General features: G+C 44.7%; 1 protein-coding gene across 1 annotated transcript in view; it reads right to left on the minus strand.

Annotated features, from left to right (window-relative positions):
- Positions 1–2,500: 2,500 nt before the first annotated feature.
- The window catches only part of nid1a (nidogen 1a), a 157,486-nt gene continuing 133,859 nt past the window's right edge, over positions 2,501–26,127 (minus strand). Inside the window, 5 exon segments of the mRNA XM_072251057.1 lie at positions 2,501–3,202; positions 5,486–5,598; positions 8,046–8,169; positions 13,627–13,784; positions 19,400–19,571. Coding sequence (XP_072107158.1) covers positions 3,081–3,202; positions 5,486–5,598; positions 8,046–8,169; positions 13,627–13,784; positions 19,400–19,571 — 689 coding nt within the window. The 3' untranslated portion in view covers positions 2,501–3,080.

Raw genomic sequence — 26,127 nt, forward strand, 5'->3', positions numbered from 1 at the left:
CGGACAATGGCAAGAATTGAACCTCGATTGATGGAAGCTGCTGCTGTAAAGTGATATGTTAACCGCAAACTGCCCCAGGCAAGTTTCACAAGATTATGACTACAATTCCGAAATATCTTAGTCACCGAGCAAAAAACCTTCCCTTAACAGCACCTTCACATTATGAATGGCACAAGGCTGAAAGGGTAGTTCAGCACCTGCCTAAGGTACAGATGTTTAATAACATACAGCTCTGGTTAAGGTGGCATCAAGCTGTGGTCTTTATCGAGATAGTGGGTCAGACTGTTTTTGAGTTGGTTTTGAGGACGAGGGGGGTGAGGGATTTGGGGACTGGGATGTGGAGGAGTTAGAGGTCAGGTCTTCAATCTGTGTTCCAAGTCCAATGAGGTGGGCAGGTGATGAAGGACATCCAGAGTCTAGGCCTCAGGTGTTCAAAAATTCTGACATGGATGGGTTAGGAAGGACATCTATCGATGCTGGGCTGTCCCAGGTCAGTGGGTCCTGGGACTAGGTGTATGTCTGAGCAGGTGGCATGAGAGGCAGTGAGCTGGTGCACCCAGAATTGGAGCATAGAGTTTGGTATCCCATCATCCACTAGTCCAGCTCTACCATGGACGATCCCAAGCTCTGCTGCAGAAAGAAGTGGGTTGGGCATGGGGCTAGCAACCCCATCCCTAAAAACCCTACAGAAACACCGACAGAAGCTCCAAAGACCTCATCCCTGGGAGAGGAAGGACCTCCACTGAGATGACGGCACCCGGGAACAACTTGAAAGACCGGGCCAGGACAGAGGACTCTGGTAGGAGCTGCTGTGGGTGACCTGTGCCCCAGTAGGGGTGATAGGGCAAAATACATCAGCTTGTCCAGCAGCTGATACTGGAGATCAAACTCTGAAAGTCGATCAAAATCCCAGAAGTCGAAGCCTGAGAGTGGAAGCTGGAGACTGGAATTGGCTTGTTTCCCCTTTCCACTCAAGGTTAAAGTCTTGAAACTAACCAATGAGCTTCAAGACCTTGGCTTCAACACCTCCTTGTGCAGGAACTTCGATTTCCTCACTTGCAGACCCCAGTCAATTTGGATTGACAACAACATCACCTCCACAATCTCCACCAGCACAGGTGCATCACAAGCCTGTGTTCCTAATCCCCTGCTCTACTCGCTTTACACTGTGTAGCCAAACACAGCTACCATGCCATATTCAAATTTGCTGACAACATCATAGTCTCAGGCCGAATCAAAGGGGTGACGAATCAGCATATAGGACGGAGACTGAAAACCTGGCTGACTGGTGTCACAACAACAACTCAATGTCAGCAAGACCAAGGAACTGATTATTGATTTCAGGAAGAGGAGAAGAGAGGTCCATGAACCAGTCTTCATCTGAGGATCAGAGGTGGAGTGGGTCAGCAACTTTAAATTCCTCAGTGTTATCATTTTAGGGGATCTGTCCTGGGCCCAGCAGGTAAGTCAATTATGAAGAAAACACAGCAGCACACCTACTCTCTTTGGAGTTGGCAAAAATTCCGCATGACATCTAAAACTTTGATAAACTTCTCTAGATGAGTGGTGGAGAGTATTATTGACTGGTTGCATCACAGCCTGGCATGGAAACATCAATGCCCTTGAATGGAAAATCCTACAAAAGGTAGTAGATACAGCCCAGTCCATCACGGGTAAAGCCCTCCCCAACACTGAGCATGTCAACATGGAGTGCTGTCACAAGAAAGCAGCATCCACCATTAGGATCCCTCAACACCTCAGTATGCACGCTTCTTGCTGTTACCATCAGGAAGAAGGGTCAGGAGCCTCAGGACTTGCATAACCAAGTTAAGAAACAGTTACTATCCTTCAACCATCAGACTTCTGAACCAAGGGGAATAACTTCACTTGCTCCCATCATTGAAATGTTCCCACAACCTACAAACTCACTTCCAAGGACTCTTCATCTCATGTTCTCAATATTTATTGTTTTATTTATTATTATTTCTTTTCTTTTATTATTTGCACAGTTTGTTGTCTTTTGCACACTGGTTGAACGCCCGTCGGTGTGGACTTCCATTGATTCTATTATGGTTACTATTCTATTAAAGGATTTATTGAGAATGCCTGCCAGAAATTGAACCTCAAGGTTGTATATGGTGACATATATGTACTTTGATAATAAATTTACCTTGAACTTTGTTTTGCTGTTGATTTGTTGCTTCTTGTGCTCTGTGTTGTTCTGCCAAGCATTGTGGGCATGCTGTGCTGGCACTGGAATGAGTGGCAACACTTGTAGGCTTCCTCAGCACAACCTCAAGGTGTGCTGGCTGTTAACGCAAACAATGCACCTTCCTGTATGTATTGTACATGTGAATTTGAATATAAATACCAGCCCTGCTTGGCGGGAACGATCAAGTTAACTGGACAGCTGCACAAAACAGTTTGTGTTCCTTTCGCTGCTGTATCCTGGCTGTAGTGACTCCAGTGCAGGACAAGAATCAAAAATTTACAAGGGGAAAAATGTACAAAAAGGTTGGATTTTATTTTGTTTGCTATATTTTGAAAAGCTGTACAGAGCATAACATAATACCCGAACATGTTGGCTTCATTCATGGTAAAGTGACAGTACAGTGAAGCAACATAATGTTTGAATTAGACACAAGAGGTTCTGCAGATGCTGAAATCCACAGTAACACACACAAAAAGCTGCAACAACTCAGCAGATCAGGCAGCATTGATGGAAAGGAATAAATAGTCGACATTTTGAGCCAAGACCCTTCATTAGTCCTGATGAAGAGTGTCAGTCTGAAATGTTGGCTATTTATTTCTCTCCATAGACGCTGCCTGACCTGCTGCGTTCCTCCAGCACTTTGTGTGTTAGGTTAGAACTCAACATCACATCCAATACAATTTAGTGAACTGTAATAAAACATATTTACAGTTGTAAATTTATAAGTGTATTAAATTCCAAATAAAAAAAGTAATTTAAAAATAGCAAAATTTAAAAATGATATTTTAATTTTTCATGGTGGAGTTTGCCTTCTGAGGAAGAGGTTTGACTTTTAACAGTAATGAGATCTCCCTGAAACACCCGGTCTTTAGTTTGTCTCCAGACAGCTGACAGACGTTGCGGTATCGGGGCAGAGGCAGGACCGGCTCTGAGGGGTTGCCAGGCATAGGTGGGTGCAGCCTCCGTTGTTTACAGCACAGTGGTTCTGTCCTATTAATATCAATGCAAACAGACAATATCAAAGTCAAAGTCCAGTTCACTGTCATACACACAAGTACATGTACTCGCAAGTGCAGTGAAAATCTTACTGCAGCATCACGAAAAGTTAAGGGGGAAGGATCGAACATTACAGCACAATACAGGCCCTTCGGCCCATGATGCTGTGCCAACCTTTCAACCTACTCTGAGATAAATCCTTCCCTCCCACATAATCCTCCATTTTGCTTTCATCCATCTGCCCACCTAAGAGTTTCTTAAATGTCCCTAATGTATCTGCCTCTACCACCACCCCTGGCAGTGTGTTCCATGTACCATTCACCATGTTAAAAAAAAGCTACCTCCGACATTCCACCAATACCTTCCTTCAACCACCTTAAAGTGATGCCTCCCCCCGTATTAGCCATTTCTGCCCTAGTAAAAAAATCTCCAGCTGTCCACATGATCCATGCTTTTTATCACCTTGTACATCTCCATCAAGACCTTTTGATTCTCCTTCACACTGAAGAGCAAAGCCCAAGCTCACTTCATAAAACATGCTCTCTAAAGCAGGCAGCATCCTGGTAAATCTCCTCTGCACTCTCTCTAAAGTTTCCACACCCTTCCTATAATGAGGCAACCAGAAATGAACACAACATTCCAAGTGTGGACAAACCAGGGTTTTATAGAGCTGCAACATTGCCTCATGGCTCTTGAACTCAGTCCCCTGATTAATGAAGGCCAACACACAAGATGCTTACTTAACCACCATATTGCTTAGCAGTTAGGTTGGGACTTCATTCCCTGGAGCACAGCAGAGTGAGGGGAGATCTTATAGAGGTATACAAAATTGGGAGGAGTATAGTTGGGAAGAATGCAGGCAGGCTCTTTCCCCTCAGGAAAAACACACAGTAAATGCTGAAGGAATTCCTGAAGGGGAATAAACAGTCGACGTTTTGGGCCAAGATCTTCATCAGGACTGGAAAGAAGGGTGCAGAAGACAAAATAAGAAGTCTGTGTCCTCACTGAACAACAACACACATGATATAGTACTTTTGCTCAAATGAATCACATCAGCGAATGTCACCAGTCCATCTCTAACATGAGCTACATAAAGAGCTACTAGGATTGGACATTAAAAATAAAGAGACCAGAGTCTGCAGGTGCTGAACTATTTTCCGCAGGAACCCAGTGAGTTGAGCAGCATCTATGGGGAGGAAGGAACTGTCAATGTTTCGAGTTGAGAACCTGATCCTCAAATGTCAACAATTCCTTTCCTCACACAGATGCTGCTTGACCTGCTGAGTTCTTCCAGTAAACTGTACTAGTTAGCTTTGCAGCATACGTGATTCCTGCCACTGTCTGTAAGTAGCTTGTATGTTCTCTCTATGACCACATGGGTTTCCTCCCATGTTCCAAAGACGTACATTTAGAGTTATTATGTTGAGGGTATGCTACGTTGGCACCAGAAGCATGGCAGCTTGCGTGCTTCTCTCAGGACTGTGTTGGTGTTGACACAAAACAAAATGAATTTCACTGTATGTTAAGGTGTCTGTGTGACAATTAAAGCTCAGGCTAATCTGCTGTTGCTCCTTGGTCAAAGAAGCCAGTTTTAAGGAAGGTCTGAAACAAGGAGAAGAAGGGGATAGATGGAGGCGATTCAGACGGGGCCTCGGAAGCTCAAGTATTGGAAGCTGCAGTGAAGGGATTAGAATGTGAGGTGGTCATCACACTGGAACTGAAGAAAAATCAGCTTTATTGGTCACATCTACATCCACACATGCAGTGAAATGTGTTACTTGTGTCGCATTAAATCAGTGAGGATTGTGCTGTGCAGCTTGCAAATGCTGCCACAGTTCAGATGTCAACGTAGCATCCCCACAACTCACTAAGCTTAACCCACAGTGTACGTGGTTGGAAACCGGATCACCCAAGGAACTCCGTGCACTCACAGGGAGAACAGACAAACTTAGAGGCAGTGACGGGAATCGAACTCTGATCTTATGGCTGGTACTGTAAAGCATTACACTCAGCACGATGCTACACTGTAGGAAATTAAAGATGTGGAGAAGGTGATGTTGAGGGACAATTTATAAGCAGCACAGAGAATTTTGAATAAGACATTGTTGGATTGGAATAAGTCTAACTCAATATACTAGATGCAATTTTGAGAAACTGGAGGAATAGTCTTTCTGAAGTTTACATGACAATATGACCGTGTAACAGCTGAGAGTGAAGGCAGCAGTGATCCAAACAAAGAGCACAAGTTCAATCACAGGATTACAGAGTGCACATTACCTTGGGGACACCGTGAGTACGCTGTGGTTATTCCATACAATCGGGACCGCCGTGTTGGCTTTCCTTCATCAGTTTCTCGTCCAACAATACGGTCCACGGCTACAACAGCGTCCCTATATGAACACAAAGTTTAGACAACACAATGGTTAAACATTTGCAGTCACTAAATTTCTGTGGCATACTTGGCTATAATTAAGACAACATTCCCTGCAAATTGAATAAAAGTCACCATTTCCATGGCTCTTTGAAAGAGGAATCCAATTAGTCTCACTTTTCCTACAGTCATAGTCCTCTAAACGTTTTTCTTTCTTGTATATACACAGCTCATAGTGCAGAATATATTTCCATCATCCTTTCAAACCATAAATTGCTGTTCAAGGATATCACTTGATGACCTGAGTCATTGGGAAAAGGTTGAATTTCCCCAGAGCACAGGAGAATGATGGGAGATTTGACAGAGGTATACAAATTTGTGAAGGATATAGACAGGGTAAATGCAAGCAGAATTTTCTACTGAGGTTCAGTGAGACTAGACTAGAGGTCATAGGTTAAAGGTAAAAGGTGAAATGTTTAAAGGAAACATAGGGGGGGAATTTCTTCACTCAGAGGGTGTTGAAAGTGTGGGACGAGTTGCCAGAAGAAGTGGTGGATGGAGGTTTGGTTTCATTTTTAAAAATAGTTTGGATAACTGCATGGATGGGAGGACGAGGCAGAATAAGAGTGTGGCATGGACTAGTTGGGCTGAATGGCGTGTTTCTGTGCTATAGCACCCCATGAATCTACGGCTCTTCAGCTCTTTTCTAGCAGCCCCCTTGAATTCATGTCCTTTGGTTACTGACCCTCCTGTTTCTGTAGACAACGCCAAAAATCCACATCTTCGTTAAATCTCCTCTTAATTTGCTTTGCTCCAAACAAATCTTATCTTCTTTAAATTTATACTTCCAATTTCTACCTAGCAGAAGACTAAGGAACACAGCACCTCAGTGTGTGGAGTTTTCAAAGACTTTTTCACACACCCACAGACTGTGACATAGAAAGTTTACTTTGCCCCAGTAAATACTTCAACTCCCAAAGGTTCTGCGAACATTTCCAAGACCAAAGTTCAAAATAAAGTTATTATCACAGTACGTATATGTCATCATACACTACCCTGAGATTCATTTGCTTGCAGGCACTCACAGTAGAACAAAGAAATACAAAAGAATCACTGGAAAAACTACACAGAAAGACTGACAATCCCTTTTTACTTTAAACTTTGCAACTACTCTCGGACATTTAGCATTCGGGCACCATTAACAATATGATCTCTAAAAGGAAAATCAGAATTACCTGTCTGAAACTCTTACTGTCAATGTACTATCTCACAAAACCAGTTGCTGCAAAAAGGGATGAACAATGTGTATCTTACAAATGAAAATCTAAGCAATGTCTATTCATGAAATAAGGAGACATTTGCACATTTATTAAGTAAAAGAAGGAATGACATGTTGTGTAACACCTTGGATATGTCCCAAGATGTGCAGTTTCAGTTGAGGTTTTGGCTGATGTCGCACTTCGTTTGAATTGTTTTATAGTGTGTGCATTCAAGATTTTTAACTAAACACTCATATTGTCTCAATTAACACATTGAACCACTTTGATGTCCAAGAGAAAGTAAAGCATGCCAAATAATTTACTTAGTCACAGCAAGCTGTGCAAAGTTCAAGTGAAGCCAAATGTCAGGAGGCGATTCCTTTCCCAGGGAAGAGTGGACCTCTGGAATAGACTCTCACCTTGTGGGATAACTGATGACCTTCTCCTGGCTATTACTCACATGTAAGGTTGGATCGCATGGAATCCAGGGACAGCCGACTAACTGGATATACAACAGGTTTGGTGGTACAAAACAGGAGGTGATGTGACTAAGGGGTCATTGTTGTTTGTCATCCTTATTGTAGCAATGAGAAGACAGCATGTCCTGAGGAGTGAAGGATGCTGCCTTATGAAGCATCCCCTATTGAAATCCTTTCAGGCTGTGCAAAACTTTCCTGCTCAGAGAAATGGTCGGTCTGTGCAGCTGTAAAAGAAAATTAGAGGAGATGTTTGCTCTGGGCCTGTACTCGCTTGATTTTAGAAGGATGGGGTGTACAGGATCTCACTAAAACTTACCGAATACTGAAAGACCTCAAATAAGTGGACATGGACAAGGTGTTTCCTATAGTGGGAGAGCCTAGGACTGGAAGGCACTACCTCTAGGTACAAGGCCATCCCTTTAGAATAGGGATGAGGAGGAACTTTTTTTAGCCAAAAGATGGTGAATCTTTGGAATTCATTGCCACAGATGGCATTGGAGGCCAAGTCATTGGGTATATTTAAAACAGAGGTTGATAGGTACTTTATTAGTAACAGCATAAGGATTATGGGAAGAAGGCAGCAAATGGGTTTGAGAGGGATAATATATCAACCATGATCGAATGGTGGAGCAGACTCGAGGGGCCAAAGGGTCAAATTCTGCTCCAACGTCTTATAGTCATGTTATATATAATGTCATCCCAGAAAGTGATTGAGATGGTTACTTCACCTCCTCCAATCAGTGTAATACAAGTATCTTCCGTAACTCGTAATTCCAAAGGGGTACCGGGTACCCTGAAGGATCCTCCTACGTCCACTGCGATCCGGATTTATACATTCCAACCTCTGGGTCCCTGCAGGGAATGAAATGGTTACAAATCTCACTCCAGAAGGACAGTGGCTCGGGCCAAACAGTTAATGCTACTGGACAACTGATTCAGAGATCAACACCTCACCTCAATACCTGTAGACTTAACTTCAATTAATTAGATAAAGTACAGAATAAGAAATTAATTAAGGTAACAATAACACCACTAGAACAATCCTGGTCTGCTCTGTGGGGGGAGCTTTCCTCACTATCTTTGATTTTTAACAGCTCTTTAATGGAAAAACAGAAACATGCCTATACTAGCAACCCAAACCAAAAAGTAATCTTTCCTGTGCTGTTTAACAATATCTAGAAGGGAAGGGTAAGATTGATCTCAGAGCAGGTTAAAAGGTTGGCACAACATCATGGGCAGAAGGGCCTGTACTGTGCTGTAATGTGCTATGTTCTATATCTCATTGTTGGAAATACTGAGATCAGACAGACAATACCCTGAAATGTTAACTGGGTGTGTGTGGGTGAGAGGCAGAGACAGACACAGAAGTGGGGAGCAGGTGGTGAGGGTGGAGTTGTGTGAGAGTGGGCAGAGTTGAGATGGGTAGGTGTGGGTGAGAGGGGGTGCAAGAGCTGGGAAGTAGGGGTGGACAAGAGCTGGGCTGGTGTGGCATGAATGGGGAGGGGGGTGTGAGTGGAGGACATATGGGGTGTGAATGGGAGAGGGGAATTGAGCAAGGCAGAGGGGGAAGTGGGGGGAAAGTCTGAGAGAGCAGGAATCTCACCAATAAAACTGGGTACGGAACCTGCCCTTTCACAATTCATTGCAGTTAACTTTTCAATACCCCCAACGTCAGTTTAAACATTAATCAGTGAAACCTGATCCAGAACCTTTAACACTCAACAACATCCCACTGTTCGGGTACTGGCGACAACTGTACTTGTTGCTTACCACCAGCGACTGCAAACTGATTTACGCTTTTAGTACAAGCACTTCTCAGATTAAAGGCTGAATGTCTTTCCTCATTCCAAGAATCATTTTGGTATTTTACCCACATGGGCTATTGTGTTTGGGCTCACACTAGGGCTTCAACAATGAACTACCTTTTTTTCCGGTAAGATGGCGGCGGGCATGGACACAGCGGCCTCTCTGCGTTCAACCAAAGGTGTAGTTATTCATCCTTTATGTCCTCCCGATCGGAAAACACCGCTGGTTATCAAGAACAGCAAGTACTGCAGGTTTATCCCACGGGCAATTTGCTGGATAGTGATGGAGCTAGTATTGCTGTGCTCCTTGTTGCAGCCTGCTTCAGCCAGGATCTTGGTGCGTGATCCAACGGGTGATTGTTTTGGACGTTTTTGCTGTGATCGCAAGGGCCCGTTGGACATTGGTTGTGTAGGATACTGTGAGTCTGATTCACTGGCGAGACTGCCAGTGAGGGAGCTACAGGCCTCAGTTGTGGCACGTACCAGGCCCTCAGGTTTGCCTGTTGTGGCTGGTGAGGAAGGAGACGTCAGAGCTGGCTGTGTGTCGCTGGATTCTGTGCTGGGTTGGTGCTACTCTTCGGCATTTGATGGGTGGAAGACAAGCTGGACTGTGTCCACCTGTGGCCTCACTGCATGAAATGAGGAAATGTTGCAGAAACGTGGCTCCAGGACAAAATCCATGTACCATCAATTGACAAGCCACAGTTCTCAGGGACTTGGGCTACATTACTACTATTATAATATTATTTGTTTTGTAACTAAGCTTTTCTGTTATCATAGTGTGCTGTGTGCAACTGCTGGTTCTGTGCTTTACTCTCTTGCCCCAGAATCTGATTTGGTAGTATTCATGTGTATGGTTGAATGTCAATTAAACTTGAACTAGAACTGCAGGACATGGCTCCAAGGACACAATGTATTCATTAAAATCTTTCAAACATTAATCCCATTCAGGAGTGCTCAGTCATTAAATGCACCATCGCTAGTTTAGAATTCTTATCCTCAGATATTCAAATCTCTTTTGTATATACTACGTCGACTCAGGCCTAGGGGGCTGGCGTTGGGCATATCTCTTGTATATATCTAGGACCATAACCCACAGAAGTCTTGAATCATTTTATTCTTTAAGATCCTCCTTAAAGCCTTTGCTTATCTAGTGAGTATTTCCGTACGACAAAGGAGCAGAATTAGGCCTTTATGCCCAGAAATCCCAATAACTTGGCCTCCATGGCTGTCTGTGGCGATGATTTCATCAGATTCAACACCTTCTGGCCAAAGAAATCCCTCCTCACCTCTGTTCTACAGGGATGTCCTTCTATTCTGAGGCTGTGCCCTCTGGTCCTAAACTCTCCCACTATTGGAAACATCTTTTGCATGACCACTCTATCTCTGCCTTTCAATATTTGATAGGTTTCAGTGAGTTCCCGCCTTCATTCTGCTAAACTCTTATGAGTACAGGCCGAGAGTAATCCAACATTTAAACCTTTACGTTGCCAGGATCATTTTTGTGAACCCCTCTGGACCCTCCCCAATGCCAGTATTTTCTTTCTTAGATATGGGTCCCAAAACTGCTCACAATACTCCAAACGTAGTGCGGCTGATGCCTTGTAAAGCCTCAGCATTACATCCCTGCTTTTACATTCTAGTCCTTTCAAAATGAATGCACCTGAGATGGCAAATTACTTCCACTTATGCCCCAATGTCTGATAATGCATTGGCATTTGCTCCCTGCCTTCAGTAATTAATAAAACTCTTCAGTTTGAAGATTAGCCCCGATGTCTGCAGTTTTTCTGAAAGAAGTTCTAGATTTGCACCTCTTTTTTAAAGGTCAGGCACAGGAGAAGTGGAAATTGTAGAGAAACCTGGCCAACTCCATCACACCGAGTAGAGGCCTAGACTGATCCAACATTTAACCCTTGACCCTAGTTTCTGAGCCATTCTTGCCCCATGTTCTCAAGTTGAGTTTACTGCCACGTACAAGCACAATGAAACTCTAGCTTGCGGCAGCCTCACATGCACGAAGGTGCAGTCAACACACAGAACATAAATTAGGCAGAAATTATACATCAGTGAAGAGAGGGGAAAAACAAGAGCTTAGTGCACAAACAGGACGACAAGATCAGAGACAAGTCCAAGGTAGTGTTTCACTGGAGTCTGTAGTGTTCCATCAGGGTGGCATGGTAGTGTAGCAGCTAGCAATGATGCTTTATAACGCCGTGATCGGGTTCGATTCCCACTGCTGTCTCTAAGGAATTTGTATGTTCTTCCTGTGATTGCATGGGTTTCCTCCAGGTGCTCCAGTTTCCAAAGACGTACAGGTTAGGGTTAGTAAGTTCTGGGCATACTATGTTGGCACTGGACTGGCCTGTTTCACTCTGCCCCATGATGCATTTCACTCTGTTTCAGTGTACGTGTGACAAATAAATCTCCTCGTTAATCCTTTAAACTACATGCATTGAAATAGATGTAACTTTAAGCAATGGTCCTATCTGCTCTTTTACTGTAAACATGCCTATGCTGATTGTTAGGCTTACACCCTTTGGTTACAGCACAAACAGTGCCTATAAAAAGTATCCTCCCCCCCCCAGAAATGTTCATGTTTTATTGTTTTACAACATTGAATCACAGTGAATTTAATTTGGCTTTTTTTGTCATTGATTGACAGAAAAACTCTTTCGTGCCAAAGTGAAAACAAATCTCTACAAAGTGACCTAAATTAATTACAAATATAAAACACAAAATAATTGATTGCACAAGTATTCACCCCCTTTAACATGACACAGCAAATAATCACTGGTGCAGCCAATTGGTTTTAGAAGTCACATAATTAGCTAAATGGAGATCACCTGTACAGTCAAGGTGTTTCAATTGACTGTAGTAAAAATACACCTGGATCTGGAAGCTCCAACTGCTGGTGAGTCAATATCCTGACAAAATCTACACCATGATGACAAATGAATACTCCAAACAACTCTGCAAAGTTATTGAAAGGCACGTCAGGAGATGGATACAAGAAAATTTCCAGGTCACTGAATATCCCTTGGAGCAGGCCATCCTCAAAAACTGAGTGACTATGCAAGAAGGGGATTAGTGAGGGAGGCCACCAAGAGACCTCTGCTAACTCTAGAGGAGTTACAAGCTTCCGCGGCTGAGATAGGAAAGACTGCACATACAACTGTTGACCAGGTGCTTCATCAGTCTCAGCTTTATGGGAGAGTGGCAAAGCGAAAGCCACTGTTGGGAGTTGGGGGGGGAACTCACATGAAATCTGAGCTAGAGTTTGCCAGAAGGCATGTGGGAGACTCTGAAGTCAGTTGTAGAAAGTTTTATAGTCTGATGAAACCAAATTTGAGATTTTTGGCCATCAGACTAAACACTGTTTGGCATAAACCAAACAGTGCACGTCATCAAAAACATACCATCCCTACCGTGAATCATGGTGGTGGCTGCATCATGCTGTGGGGATGATTCACTGCAGCGGGCCCTGGAAGGCTTGCAAAGGTATAGAGTAAAATGAATGCAGCAAAATACAGGGAAATCCTAGAGGAAAACCCTGATGCGGTCTGTGAGAGAACTGCAACTTGGGAGAAGATTTGTTTTCCAGCAAGACAATGACCCCAAGCGTAAGGCCAAAGCTACACAGGAATGGCTTAAGAACAACAACGTTAAGGTCCTGGAGTGGCCAAGTCAGAATCCAGAGCTCAATCCAGTTGAGAATTTGTGGCTGGACTTGAAAAGGGCTGTTCCCTCACGATCCCCATGCAATCTGACAGAGCTTGAGCAGTATTGTAAAGAAGAATGGGGAAAAATTGCAGTGTCCAGATGTGCAAAGCTGATAGAGACCTATCTACACAGACCTCAAGGCTGTAATTGCTGCCAAAGGTGCATCTATTAAATACTGACTTGAAGGGAGTGAGTAATTAAGCAATCAATTATTTTGTGTTTAGTAATGCTAATAAATTTAGACCTCTTTGTAGAAATTTGTTTTCACTTTGACACAGAAGTCTTTTCTGTTGATTAGTGTCAAAAAAGTCAAATTAAATCCACCGTGATTCAATGTTGTAAAACAATAAAATATGAAAACTTCCAAGGGGGCAGGGGGTGAATACTTTTTATAAGCACTCTACCTCTGTTTTCTCACTGACATTGCTCTCTCAAGTCTTCCACCCCTGCCAATCTAGCTTAAAACCTCCAGAGATAAAAGCAAATTTCTCTGCTGGGATATTCCAGTTGCTGACAGGAAGGCAGTAGTAACTCAAATAACCATGTGTTACAGCAGTGGTCTGCAGAAGAGCATCTCTGAACGCAAAACATGTCAAACCCTGAAGTGGAGTTACCTAATAAAGTGGCTACTGAGTGAATACCTGCAGCTAAAAGTTGGACAAATTAGGAAATGTTAAGGTCAGTAACATGAGCTGCAGAAATGTTGCTGCATAGTGAGCTAGTGAATTTATGCATTCAGGGACTTTAAAACCTATACACAGAAAAAGCTCTCAGTTCCATATACCTGCGTCAGCCCAACACAACACTGCAGCGTATGGGTCGTAGGTGAGTCCGTTGGGCAGGCCCAGATCATCTGTCACGAGAACCCGCCTGTGTGTTCCGTCCATGTAAGAGGTCTCGATCTTGGGGGCTGCTCGGTTCCAGTCCGTCCAGTAGAGGTTCCTGACAGAATACAATGGAGAGGTAGTCCCATCAATACAGTGAAACCTCTGTGACTGACAGCGAAGCAGAAAGCTGCAGTGGCCAGGAAAGTGGGGAAAAAAGAATTCCGTGCAGAGAATTGCAGGGGGAGCAGATGAACTCCGGAATACAGAATAAATGGAAGGTTACTTAGGGGTATAGAGATGGCTGTCAACATCTTAGGGGATCTATTCTGGGCCCAACATATTGGTGCACTTCATTAGGAGTTTGAGGAGATTTGGTATTGCCCCAAAGTCTGCAGCAAATTTCTACAGCGAGCATTCTGACTGGCTGCATCACTGTCTGGTATGGAGGGGCCACTGCGCAGGATCAGACAAAGCTGCAGAGGGTTGGAGACTCAGTAAGTTCTGTCATGTGTACGAGCCTCCCCAGCATCCAGGACATCATCAGAAGGTGGTGCCTCAAAATGGCAGCATCCATCATGAAGAACTCTCACCACCCACGACGTGTCCTCTCCTCATTATCACCATCCGCGGGGAGGTACAAGAGCCTAAAAATGCACTCAATGTTTCAGGAACAGCTTCTTCCCCTCCACCATCAGATGTCTGGACCGTCCTGAACACTACCTCACTGCTTTGTTCTCTTCTAGCACTTTTTTCAACATATTATTTTAACTTGTAGCAATTTTTTATGTATTGTGTTGTACTGCTGCTGCAAAACAAACAAGTTTCAAGACGTAATTATATGGGCTGTGTGTACCCTGTCCTCAGAAGAACAATGTTTCGTTTAGCTGTTTATGTGGGTATGGCTGAATGATAATAAACTTGAACTTAACATGTCAGTGATGATAAACTTGACTCGAAGCAACCTTGGAGCATCACTGCAAGTGTCAGAATAGGGAGGTCAGGTGGCTAAGGAGGCATGAGGGACACTTCATTAGCCAGTATTAGAATGGCTACATCTTATCGGTCAGGTATAGTCAGTGTAGTGTACACTAACTAGCCCAACTATGCTTTGACACAAGGACAAGTTAGGCTTTATCACACTGCAGTGGGACCAATGTGGACTACACTGTGCACAGAACGTCACCACGCCTGTTAAAATGACTTTAGTCCAATTTCACTTTTTTCTGGGATCCAAATAGTACATCTTGAATGCATCAGAAAAGGGTGAAACAAAGTTTCTAGCGGCCAATTTGTGAATCAGTGGTGGAGGCAAAAACTGTGGTGGTTTCCAAAAAGTATCATGAAGAGTATGGACCAGCAACTGGGGAAGAGAATTAGCCCAAGTTGGTTTTGTTAGGTCTGCACTGACATAATGGGCTGAATGGCTTTCTGTTCTAATATTCAGGGGGGATTTCAAAGTAAAGTATTTAACCCATAGAGCTGGCTCCTTCTCTTTGAGAAGCCATCCATTTAGCCTCAGACCCCTTGCTTTATTCCACAGCCCTCAAATAATTTCTTTTTAAGATTTACCCTTTGGAGATCATTATGTAGTGGCATCAGCGCTGGACTTCGGGGCCAGAGGTCCAGAGTTCGAATCCAGCCGGCTCCCTTGCACACTCTCTATCCGTGCCTGGGTTGAGTGTCGCGCTAACAACTCGACCTCGTTTAAAAAAAAAAACACCTGGAGAGGGATGGGCTCCGCCAGGTTTCAGATGCCTGAGACATGCCGTACGATGAGCAAACCAAAAGCTTGTCATGACGGCGCCCCAACGACTTCACCAGGAGTTCAGGGCACACGCGCACACACACACACACACACACACACACACACACACAGAGATTATTACTGAACTTGTCTCCACCAGTTTCCCAGGGTTGGAATGCCTAATACCAGAGGGCATGCATTAAGGTGAAAGAGGTAATTTCAAAGGAGATGCGAGAGATATTTTATTTTTCCACGAAGAGTGGTGGGTGCCTGGAATTTGCTTCCCGGGGTGGTGGTAGAGGCAGGACATTTAAGAGGTCTTTAGACAGGGGCACTAATGTGAGGAAAAGAGAAGAATATGGGCGTTGTGCAGGCAGAAGGGATTAGCTTAGTTGGTCATTTGATCATTGCTTTATTTAGATTGACACAACATTATGGGCCGAAGGGCCTGTTACTGTATTGTCCATGTGGGCCAATCCAGATCAAAACAACGTGCTGGATAAACGTATTCTCTTACTCTTTCCTGGTTCTTAAATCTGCATCTTTTGATAGAGCACAGCATATTACAGCACAGTACAGGCCCTTCAGCCCACAATGTTGTGCTGACACTTTAACCTACTCCAGGATCAATCTTGCTCTTCCCTCTTGCATGGCCCTCCATTTTACTATCAAGCACGTGCTTATCTAAGAGCTTCTTAAATGCCCCTAATGTATCTACCTCTACCACTAGTCCTGGCTGGGCATACCATGCACCCACCAGTCTCTGTGTAAAAAAAAACGTGCCTCTGACATCCCCCTAAACTTTCCTCCGATCACCTTAAAATCATGCCCACTCGTATTAGCCATTTCTGCCCTGGTTCTCCACTCGATCTATGCCCCTTATTTTCCTGTACACCTCTATCAAGCCACCTCACATCCTCCTTCACTCGAGCATAAACAGTTTCCTTAAACTTACACAATTTAAACACTCATTATTTGGAGCAGCTCCATTAAATCTTCCCTTCACTTTCTGTTTTACAGAAAACTATCCCTGGTCTCCGCACATCTTTGAACTCACTTGTCCCCGGTAACGTACTGGTTAATCTCCTCTGCATTCTCTCTCAGAACATCTGGTTTATATCTACCATATAGTTAAGAAGAACAATGGGCAAAGCCTCTTGTCCGCCCACCCAACTTCAAGCTCTGCACTGCTGCCACATGATCCTGACAGTAATCGAACCACTTCTTCCCGCTGTTATTGCCTCCCCCAAATCCTTCCACATTCAATTACCCAGCTACTGCTGCTCACAGCTTGAGAAGAATTTCTTTTAGCTTTGTTGTCCCTGAAATGGAGTCATGCTTAACATAGAGCCAAATAGCGGCCTCTTTTGTCTTTATGTTGTGAAAGCATTTTCAAAACTTTAACAACTCGCAGCGTAGCGGGGAGGGGCAGCACAGTAGTGTAGAAGTTAGCCCTGTTAAAGCTTCAATACATCAGCGAAACAAGCCTTTCATCCACAGGCTCTGTCCACACTTTTGCTGCCTCAGCAAAGCCGCCAGCATAATCAAAGGCCGACCCACTCCAGACATTCCCTCTCCTGCCCCTTTGCGCTGGGCAGCTATGGTAGCGCAGTGGCGAACATTACACTATTACAGTGCAGTGACCCGGGTTCAATTCCTGCTGCTGTCTGTAAGGAGTTGGTACGTTCTCCCCGTGACTGTGCGGGTTTCCTCCAGATTTCTCCCACATTCCAAAGATGTGTGGGGTCATAGGTCAATCAGTCACATGGGTGTAACTGGGTTAGGTTGGAAGGGCCTGTTGCTGTGGTGTAACTCAACGTAAAAGTAAAATAAATACCAAGACAGTTCGTGGGAGGATCCACTCCGAATTGTACAAGTACCCTGCCAAAATTGCCCACACATATAAACTGGACGCTATTTGTTTAGGTTTAGTAAGATGCAATTAGTCAACAGAATGAGAGAGCAGCTATCCGGTGTCCCCAGATGTCTGATCCACAGAACATTTGTGAGTGGGATGTACAATAACTCATAAAAATTAGTTCATACTGGCTGCTTTCTAATCACCGTCAGGACGTGGGTGAGTTCTGGCAAGGGAGGCCTTGCTGTCTGACCCGAGTTGACTGACAGCACAACGGGGTAGCACCACCTGACAGTGCCAGCATTCCAGCATTCAGGGTTCGATTCCCGCCACTGTCTGTAAAGAGTTTGTACACTCCCCCCATGACGGTGTGGGACTCCTCACACAGCTCCAGCTTCCTCTCACATTTGAAACGTTCGGATTAGCAAGTTACGGGCAGGCAATGTTGGTGCCAGAACGCAATGCTGCCCCCAGTGCTCAGACTGTGTTGGCCGTAGATGCCAGTGGCATATTTCACTGCATGTTTCAAGGTTAAGCTTTTAACCTTTTTACAATCTTTTCTGAGAGGATGAATGACAGTAACTTAAGTCCATCCACCACTCGTCCCAGGCAACACTGGTCTCGACATTGAAACAGATCAGGGCCAGGCTGGGTAAGGATGGTGGACTTCTCGACGGTGTGGGGTGGGACCTGTACCTGGGCCAGACAGTGTAAGGATGACAGGTCCCCTAACCAGTGCAGAGCCAGAGCTGTACCTGGACCAGACCAGGCAGGGGTTTCCGTGCTGGCACAGGACGGGTATCAGTCCTGGGTTGGGCCGGGCTCGGGTGGTAGGTTCCCTAGCTGGTGTGGAGTGGGGCTCACTGCAGGATCAGACTAGGGAGGGTGGATTCCCATTCTGATACATGCAACAAGAATCAAATGTAGGCTATGTGCACACAAAGGGGGGGCTGGGGGCCAGGGGGGGGGGGGGGGGGGGGGGGGGGGGGGGGGGGGGGGGGGGGGGGGGGGGGGGGGGGGGGGGGCCAGGTACATACGTGGCTCACGTTGGTAAATGGAGGTGGGACATACCACCATAAGACATAAGAGCAGAATTAGGCCATTTGGCCCATCAAATTGGATCTGTCATTCCATCACGGCTGGTTTATTTTCCCTCTAAACCCCATTCTCCTGCATTCTTCCCATGACCTTTGATACCCTAATTAATCACAAACTTATCAAGCTCTGCTTTAAATATACTTGGCCTTCAGAGCTGTCTAAGGCAATGAATCTTGCAGATTCACCACCTTCTGGCTAAAGAAGTTTCTCATCTCTGTTCTAGTGACGTCCTTATATACTGAGGCCGTGTCTTCTTGTCCTAAACTCTCCCAGTATTGGAAACACCCTCTCCATGCTCACTCTATCTGACCCTTTCAATGTTCGATAGTTTCAATGAGATCCTCCCTCATTCTTCTAAACTCCAGCAGAGAAAAGGCCAACAGCCATTAAACACTCTACATACGTTAACCATTTCATTCCTGGTATCACTCTCATGAACCTCCTCTGCACCCTCTTCAATGCCAGCACATCTTTTCTTAGATATGGGGCCCAAAACTGCTCACAATACTCCAAATGAATTCTATCCAGTGCCTTATAAAGCCTCAGCATTGCATTCTTGCTTTTATATTCTGTCCTCTCAAAATGAATGCTAACATCGCACCTGCCTTCCATACCACTGACTCAATCCACTAGTAAACCTTTAGGGAGTCCTGCATGAGGACTCCCAAGTCCCTTTGCACCACAGATTTGTACAGACCAGAATCAAACCTGGTCCAGGGTGTAAGGTTCTTCCAGTTTTCACTCTACCTATGCCTCTTACCATCTTATACACCTCTATCAAGTCACCTGCTTCACTCCCTCGCTCACTCAACCTATCCTCATAAGATATGCCCTCCAGTCCAAGCAGTATCCTGCTTAAATCTCCTCTGCATCCACTCTGAAGCATTCACATTTGGAAGGACGTCATCAGCTAGAAAATTAAGACGTGAAAAAGCACTCCTTATGACTTATTTGTGCATGCATTACTTATTTAATAGAAATACTATATTTAATAGAAATGGAGATTTGTGAGTGCTCTCCTATCACATACCCATGGACAGGATCCGCAACGATTGCCCGAGGGTTTACCAAGTCATCAGAGAAGAGCACCCGCCTCTGGTCGCCATCCATTTTAGCCACTTCAATTCTGTCCAGCCCGGAGTCCGTCCAGAAGATGTTGCGACCTAAATGGTCAATGGCTATTCCTTCAGGGCTCTCCAGACCTTAAATGCAAAAATATGCATTGAGTGGATGGACCTATTAGACCTCCAACAGTCAGCTCATGAAGACAGAAGAGTAAATTAATGACTGTACATTACAGATCTGTTCACACATCACATTAAACTGTAACATGCCACCACCGATCCAAACTTGACCTGAACCAAAGCAGTGATCATTTCTTCTGACCAACAGTCCCAGGCACAAACCACGACCCACTCGAACTGGCCCTGCATCACACCCAATGAACCCCAATGTCATCCTGCATCTAAATATATGTTTATCTCATAAACATAAGAGAGTCTGCAGATGCTGGAAATCCAGAGTTACACACACACAAAATGCTGGAGGACCTCAAAGAGTCAGACAGCATCTACGGAGAGGAATAAATAATCCACATTTTGGGCTGAGACTCATCAGGAGTGAGAGAGTGTGTGTTTGTTTGTGTGTGTGTGTGTGTGTGTGTGTGTTGCTCTATTGTATATAAAATTGGGACACATCAGTACTTTCGCCCCAATTAAATGGCTGCCCAAATTAGATGGCTTCATGGAAATAGTTAAAAAGGTATAAAACAAAAGACAAGCTACCATTTAAATGTGTAATGAATATGTATTTAATGAAATACAGAACAAATTGGAACAGTAGCAATACTAATTGGTTATTAGCGTTGTAACACTTACTGACGGAGGAATGCATCCAGGGAACACTGCAGTGTTCTTTTGATTGAATATAAGTGAAACTAAATCCACACGGACACCTAGTGCAGTTAACGCAAACAACAGGAATTCTGCAGATGCTGGAAATTCAAGCAACACACATAAAAGTTGCTGGTGAATGCAGCAGGTCAGGCAGCATCTCTAGGAAGAGGTACAGTCGACGTTTCAGGCTGAGACTCTTCGTCAAGACTAACTGAAGGAAGAGTGAGTAAGGGATTTGAAAGTTGGAGGAGGAGGGGGAGATCCAAAATGATAGGAGAAGACAGGAGGGGGAGGGATGGAGCCAAGAGCTGGACAGGTGATAGGCAAAAGGGATATGAGAGGATCATGGGACAGGAAGCCTAGGGAGAAAGACAAGGGGGGGGGGGTTAACGGACTGCTTTCAGTGCCTTCCTGCATGAAGTATTGTTGTAATACAAAAATATTTTTTTTTTAAAAAAGTAAAACAAAATGGGCAAAAATCACTGTTTGTTGAATCAGCATCTGTTGGCCCAAATGGATAATATAACACAATCACATGAAACCGACGCTATTTAAAAACTGATCACTTCAAGCACAGTATGGCTTCTAACTGACGATAGTTAGAAACTGTTCGGCAGGTCTCCTGTCCCAATTCAGTGACACATCGTCCCAAATAGACCAAGGGAATCCTGGCTATTTTCTCGATCTGTTTTTGTTCTTTCAGAGTTGTGGCAAATAAGCAGCTGCCCTGATTAACCAATGGCCCGATTAACCAGATTCCACTGTATTTGTAAAGTCCTGTGCTTAAAATAAAGCCAATCCCGCCCAAGGAGGTGACACTAATCCTTTGCTATGCAACCTGTATGGATAGCACAGCATTGCAGCAGTTAGTGCAATCGCTTTACAATGTCAGTGATTATCGATCGGGGTTCAATTCCTGCGACCGTCTGTAAGGAGTCTGCATGACTGCATGGGTCTCCTCCAAAGACATGCAGGTGAGGGTTGTTAAGCTGCGGGCTGCCCCCAGCACAATCCTCGCTGATTTGATTTGATGCATTTCATTGTATGTTTCAATGTACATGTGACAAATAAAGTTAATCTTTTTTTAAAAGTTCCTCTGGGCCTGAGATGAGCAGTAAGGTTCCACATTCTTATTGCCTTCCCCCACTTCTTTATATCGGCCACCTTTCCTGTCCACTCTCTGTCCTGATGCAGGGTTTCACCTCCAGTTTCCTCCCATAGTCCAAAGACCTACCAGTTTGTAGGTTAATTGGTCATTCAAATTTCAAATTATAGTTATTATCAAACCTTGAAATTCATCTTCTTACAGGCAGCCACAAAACAAAGAAACTCAATATAACCCATTAAAAAAAGACTGTCAAACACTCAGTATGCAGAAAAAATATCGTTCAGACAGTAAAAGTAAGCAAATTACTTTCAGAACTGAAGTTTGTGGAAGTGAGCCCACAGCCATGAAGCCAGTCACAGCTGGTCCAGGAGCCCGTTAGTTGCAGGCCACAGCCTCAGTTCAGCACAGAGGTGAGTAAATTTCACCGAGCAGTAGGGTTGCCAGCTTTCTCACTCCCACATAAGCGACGAAAGTAGCAGTCAAATACGGGACACTTGTGTTTACCCCGAGGAGGACTACCATGATCATGAAGCCTTGCGCATGTGTGGCGTACACATACATGATGTGCACATGCATGTACGTGCTGACTTTTTTCTACAAATCGGTCTTGGCTTAATCTTCCTGATTCTGTTCAGTGAAACTACACTGTACATACATTATTTCTACTTTATATAGGCTGTGTATTTATCATATCATTCCTGCTTTTACTATATGTTAGTGTTATTTTAGGTTTTATGTATTATTTGGTATAATTTGGTACGTTATTTTTTGGGTCTGGGAACGCTCACATGATTTTTCCCATATAAATTAATGGTAATTGCTTCTTCGCTTTACGCCATTTTGTCATGAAAGGTTTCATAGGAATGCTCTACCTTAGCGGGGGAAATACGGGACATGGGCGGTCTCATATGGGACAAACCAATTTAACCCAATATACAGGATGTCCCGGCTAATACGGGACAGTTGGCAACCCTACTGAGCAGTGAGCTGACCACTAGCCCGTCCCTTGCCTCTGACCCCGACACCCTGGCCTATTCAATCTGGCCTGGCAATTAAATTGGCCAAACTGTGGGTCGTTCCTCACTCGAGGGCCTGGGCCCTGCTGCCTTGATTCGGCCCATACTCAACCTTCCGATGCTTAAATCAGTCAAGCAATGCTTGTTCCTCGCTCTCGGTCCCAGGACCGTCCGCCTCTCTGCTTCCTGCAGCTTTGAATCGCCTCCAAGTCTGACCCAGCACTGGCTGAACAATTGCTTGTTCTCTGCTCTCGGGCTCGGGCCCCGCTGCAACACCACACCTGCACCTTTGAGACTTCAGTTCACACCACAAAAATGCCAGGTCGTACAGATGGTTCAACAGCTCAGCTCCAAAAAGGAAGCTACAGGCTACTGATTGCCGTGATCATTTCTGAGAAAAATAGTGATTAATAAATTTGAACTTTGATAGTATAAGGGGGATATCTGAGATAAGTTGTTTTTTAACACAGCGAGCGAAAGGTGTGTGGAGCACACTGCCAGGAGTGCTGGTGGAGGCAGATACATTAGGGATATTTACATACATGAGGGCTCTGGATAGAGGTAGTACCTTTGATGTCTAGCAACTGCACTCTATCTCGTAGGGTGGACGGGCCTCACTGGTTCTCATCCATCTAAATTTCTCACATCTGTCTCAAGGGGCACACCCTGGTGCACCGTTTCAGCTGGCGGGTTAAACACCTGAGGGGGTGGAGTTAACACTGGGCGAAGGACCTCATCGACGAAGTCATGGGCCAGGGCGGGCGAGTTCCCGGAAGAACTACAATGGCCACGTGTTCGAGACCAGGGCGAGCCAATGAGTTGGAGGACACCAACAGTGGTCTGGCCTGGAGAGGGATGGGCGCCGCCAGGCCTAACATGCCAAAGACAAGCGAAAGAGCTCCTATGACCAATAGGCGGGTTGCAGGATCCAAATCAAAATGAGACAGGCACATGGATGAGAGAGAAATGGGAGGAAAGGGTTAAATGATCAGCACAACATCATGGGCCAAAGAGCCTGTCCTGTACTTTACTGTTTGATGTCCTAATCCCTTTTCCCCTACTAATGCTGCTCCACCTACTGAATGCCTCCTGCAGATTATTTGTTGCTTCAGATTTCAGCACCTTAATTCTCTTGCATCTCCACTGATAATGATTGAAATCACTGCACTAACATAAGTCATTCAAACTAGGCTCACATTTAACTAGTAAGGCATGATGAGATAAACTTTAACCAGAACACAAAGCCTTGGTCAAAGCACCAAGTCAAACCAAGCTTGTTGCATCAAGAACATTTAATATGAAACATATTTACAAAAAAAGAAATTATCAGTTGTGGGCAGATTGGAACAAACCCATACTATTCTAAAACAAATCCTTAGTCCTTGAAATTTTATCTTCCCCAGTACTAAAACATTTCAACGTTCTTTAGAAATTGGTTGGCATTTTAGTCCTCTCACACAACAAAAAATTAAAATGTTTCATTTTGGCTTTTAAAGTGACTGTTAGTATCATGTCTAGCAATGTTATGACTGTTATAAACATAATGTAAGGAATTATGGAGCCAGATATGCAAATATGTTTCCTTAAGACCAGCCAACACAGGTACCAAAATCTCCCAGGATTATGTCATTTCTGAGCTGATAGATCATTTTAAATGTCAGACTGGATCACATGCCCAGGTCTCAAGACCAATGTCATTCTATTCGGTGAGCTCTACCACTGTGTGTAAGACAAATCCATCAACAGATGGTGATCATATGAGGAAATAAGGGAGAGGCAGCAACTCTATCTGACAGCCGAGTGGTTTTGGGCCTGCACAGAACAATGAATATTTTCTTTGTGGATGTAGTGTAGATTCAGGCCACAACCACAGTAAGTGAGTTGCATCTGCTCTATCACACACAAAATGCTGGACGAGTCAACCAGCATTTGGGAAATAAATGCTGATGGGAAATAAACGTTCCGAGACTTTGATGAAGGGTCTCAGCCCAAAATATCTATTGCTCTCCATCGCTGCTGCCTGACTTCCTCAGTCCCTCCAGCATCTTGTGTGTCTTTCTCTGGACTTCCAGCACCAGCAGAATCTCCAGTGTTCGGCATATGTTGTGCAGCGGGGTCAAGGTTAACGTCTCCAGACAGTGACTCATCCCTTCTCGAAACAGGACAGTAATGTCCTGTAAGTGTGTAGTGAAATAATTAAATATTAATAAATTAGAGATAGGTGAATATATTTCATCCTGTGTGGTCCATAGATGCTGGCATGCTGTACTGTCTAAAACCCCGGCTGTGTGCTGAAAGCCCTCAGCCAGATTGCTAAACTCAGGCAATACCCCTCCTCTCATCTGGGCATGGGCACAGGATACACAAACCCTTATAGGAGATTGGGAGAGTTCTCTCTAAAGAGCAGCAAGGGACGCTACAGATCCACAGAGTAAACTACAGACTAAATCTGTATTTCTACAGATAAGCTGTGGAGAGCGTTCTGACGGCGTGAATCACTGGCTGGTATGCAGGCTCCAATGCACAGGATCGGGGAAAACTCCAGAAGGCTGTAACACACACAAAATGCTGGAGGAACCCAGCAGGCCAGGCAGCATCTATGAAAAAGAGTAAGCAGCTGAAATTTTGGGCCAAGACTGGAGAAAAAAGATGAGAAGTCAGAGTAAGAAGGTGGGAGGAGGGAAGGAAGTAGTACAAGGTAGTAGGTGATAGGTGAAGGGCAGGAGCACCAGAGGGAGGTGACGGGACGGGCAAATTCGGAGATAAGGTGAGAGAGGGAAACGGGAATGGGGGAACGGTGGGGGGGCTGGGGGGGAATTACCGAGAAATTGACAACCATGCCATCAGGTTGGAGGCCACCCAGACAGATTATAAGGTGTTGATCCTCTAACCTGAGTGTGGCCTCATCACAGCAGTAGAGGAGGCCATGGACTGACTACTCAGTTAGCTCCATCAGAGGCTGAGGGGGTGATAGACAGGACATATAAAGAGGTAGTTACACCCAAGGTGCTGGACACAGGAAACTGGGTGAGAGTCAGGAAGGGGAAAGGGGTTAAGGAGCCACAGCAGAGTACCCATGTGGTCTTCCCCCTCAACAACAGGTGTATCACTCTGGAAACAACAGGAATTCTGCAGATGCTGGATATTCAAGCAACACACATCAAAGTTGCTGGTGAACGCAGCAGGCCAGGCAGCATCTCTAGGAAGAGGTACAGTCGACGTTTCAGGCCGAGACCCTTCGTCAGGACTAACTGAAGGAAGAGTGAGTAAGAGATTTGAAAGTGGGAGGGGGAGGGGGAGATCCAAAATGATAGGAGAAGACAGGAGGGGGAGGGGTAGAGCCAAGAGCTGGACAGGTGATTGGCAAAAGGGGATATATGAGAGGATCATGGGACAGGAGGTCCGGGAAGAAAGACGGGGGGGGGGGGGGACCCAGAGGATGGGCAAGAGGTATATTCAGAGGGACAGAGGGAGAAAAAGGAGAGTGAGAGAAAGAATGTGTGCATAAAAATAAGTAACAGATGGGGTACGAGGGGGAGGTGAGGCCTTAGCGGAAGTTAGAGAAGTCGATGTTCATGTCATCAGGTTGGAGGCTACCCAGACGGAATATAAGGTGTTGTTCCTCCAACCTGAGTGTGGCTTCATCTTTACAGTAGAGGAGGCCGTGGATAGACATGTCAGAATGGGAATGGGATGTGGAATTAAAATGTGTGGCCACTGGGAGATCCTGCTTTCTCTG

This window comes from Mobula birostris, chromosome 2 (assembly GCF_030028105.1).
Source record: "Mobula birostris isolate sMobBir1 chromosome 2, sMobBir1.hap1, whole genome shotgun sequence".
Taxonomy (NCBI): Eukaryota; Metazoa; Chordata; class Chondrichthyes; order Myliobatiformes; family Myliobatidae; genus Mobula; species Mobula birostris.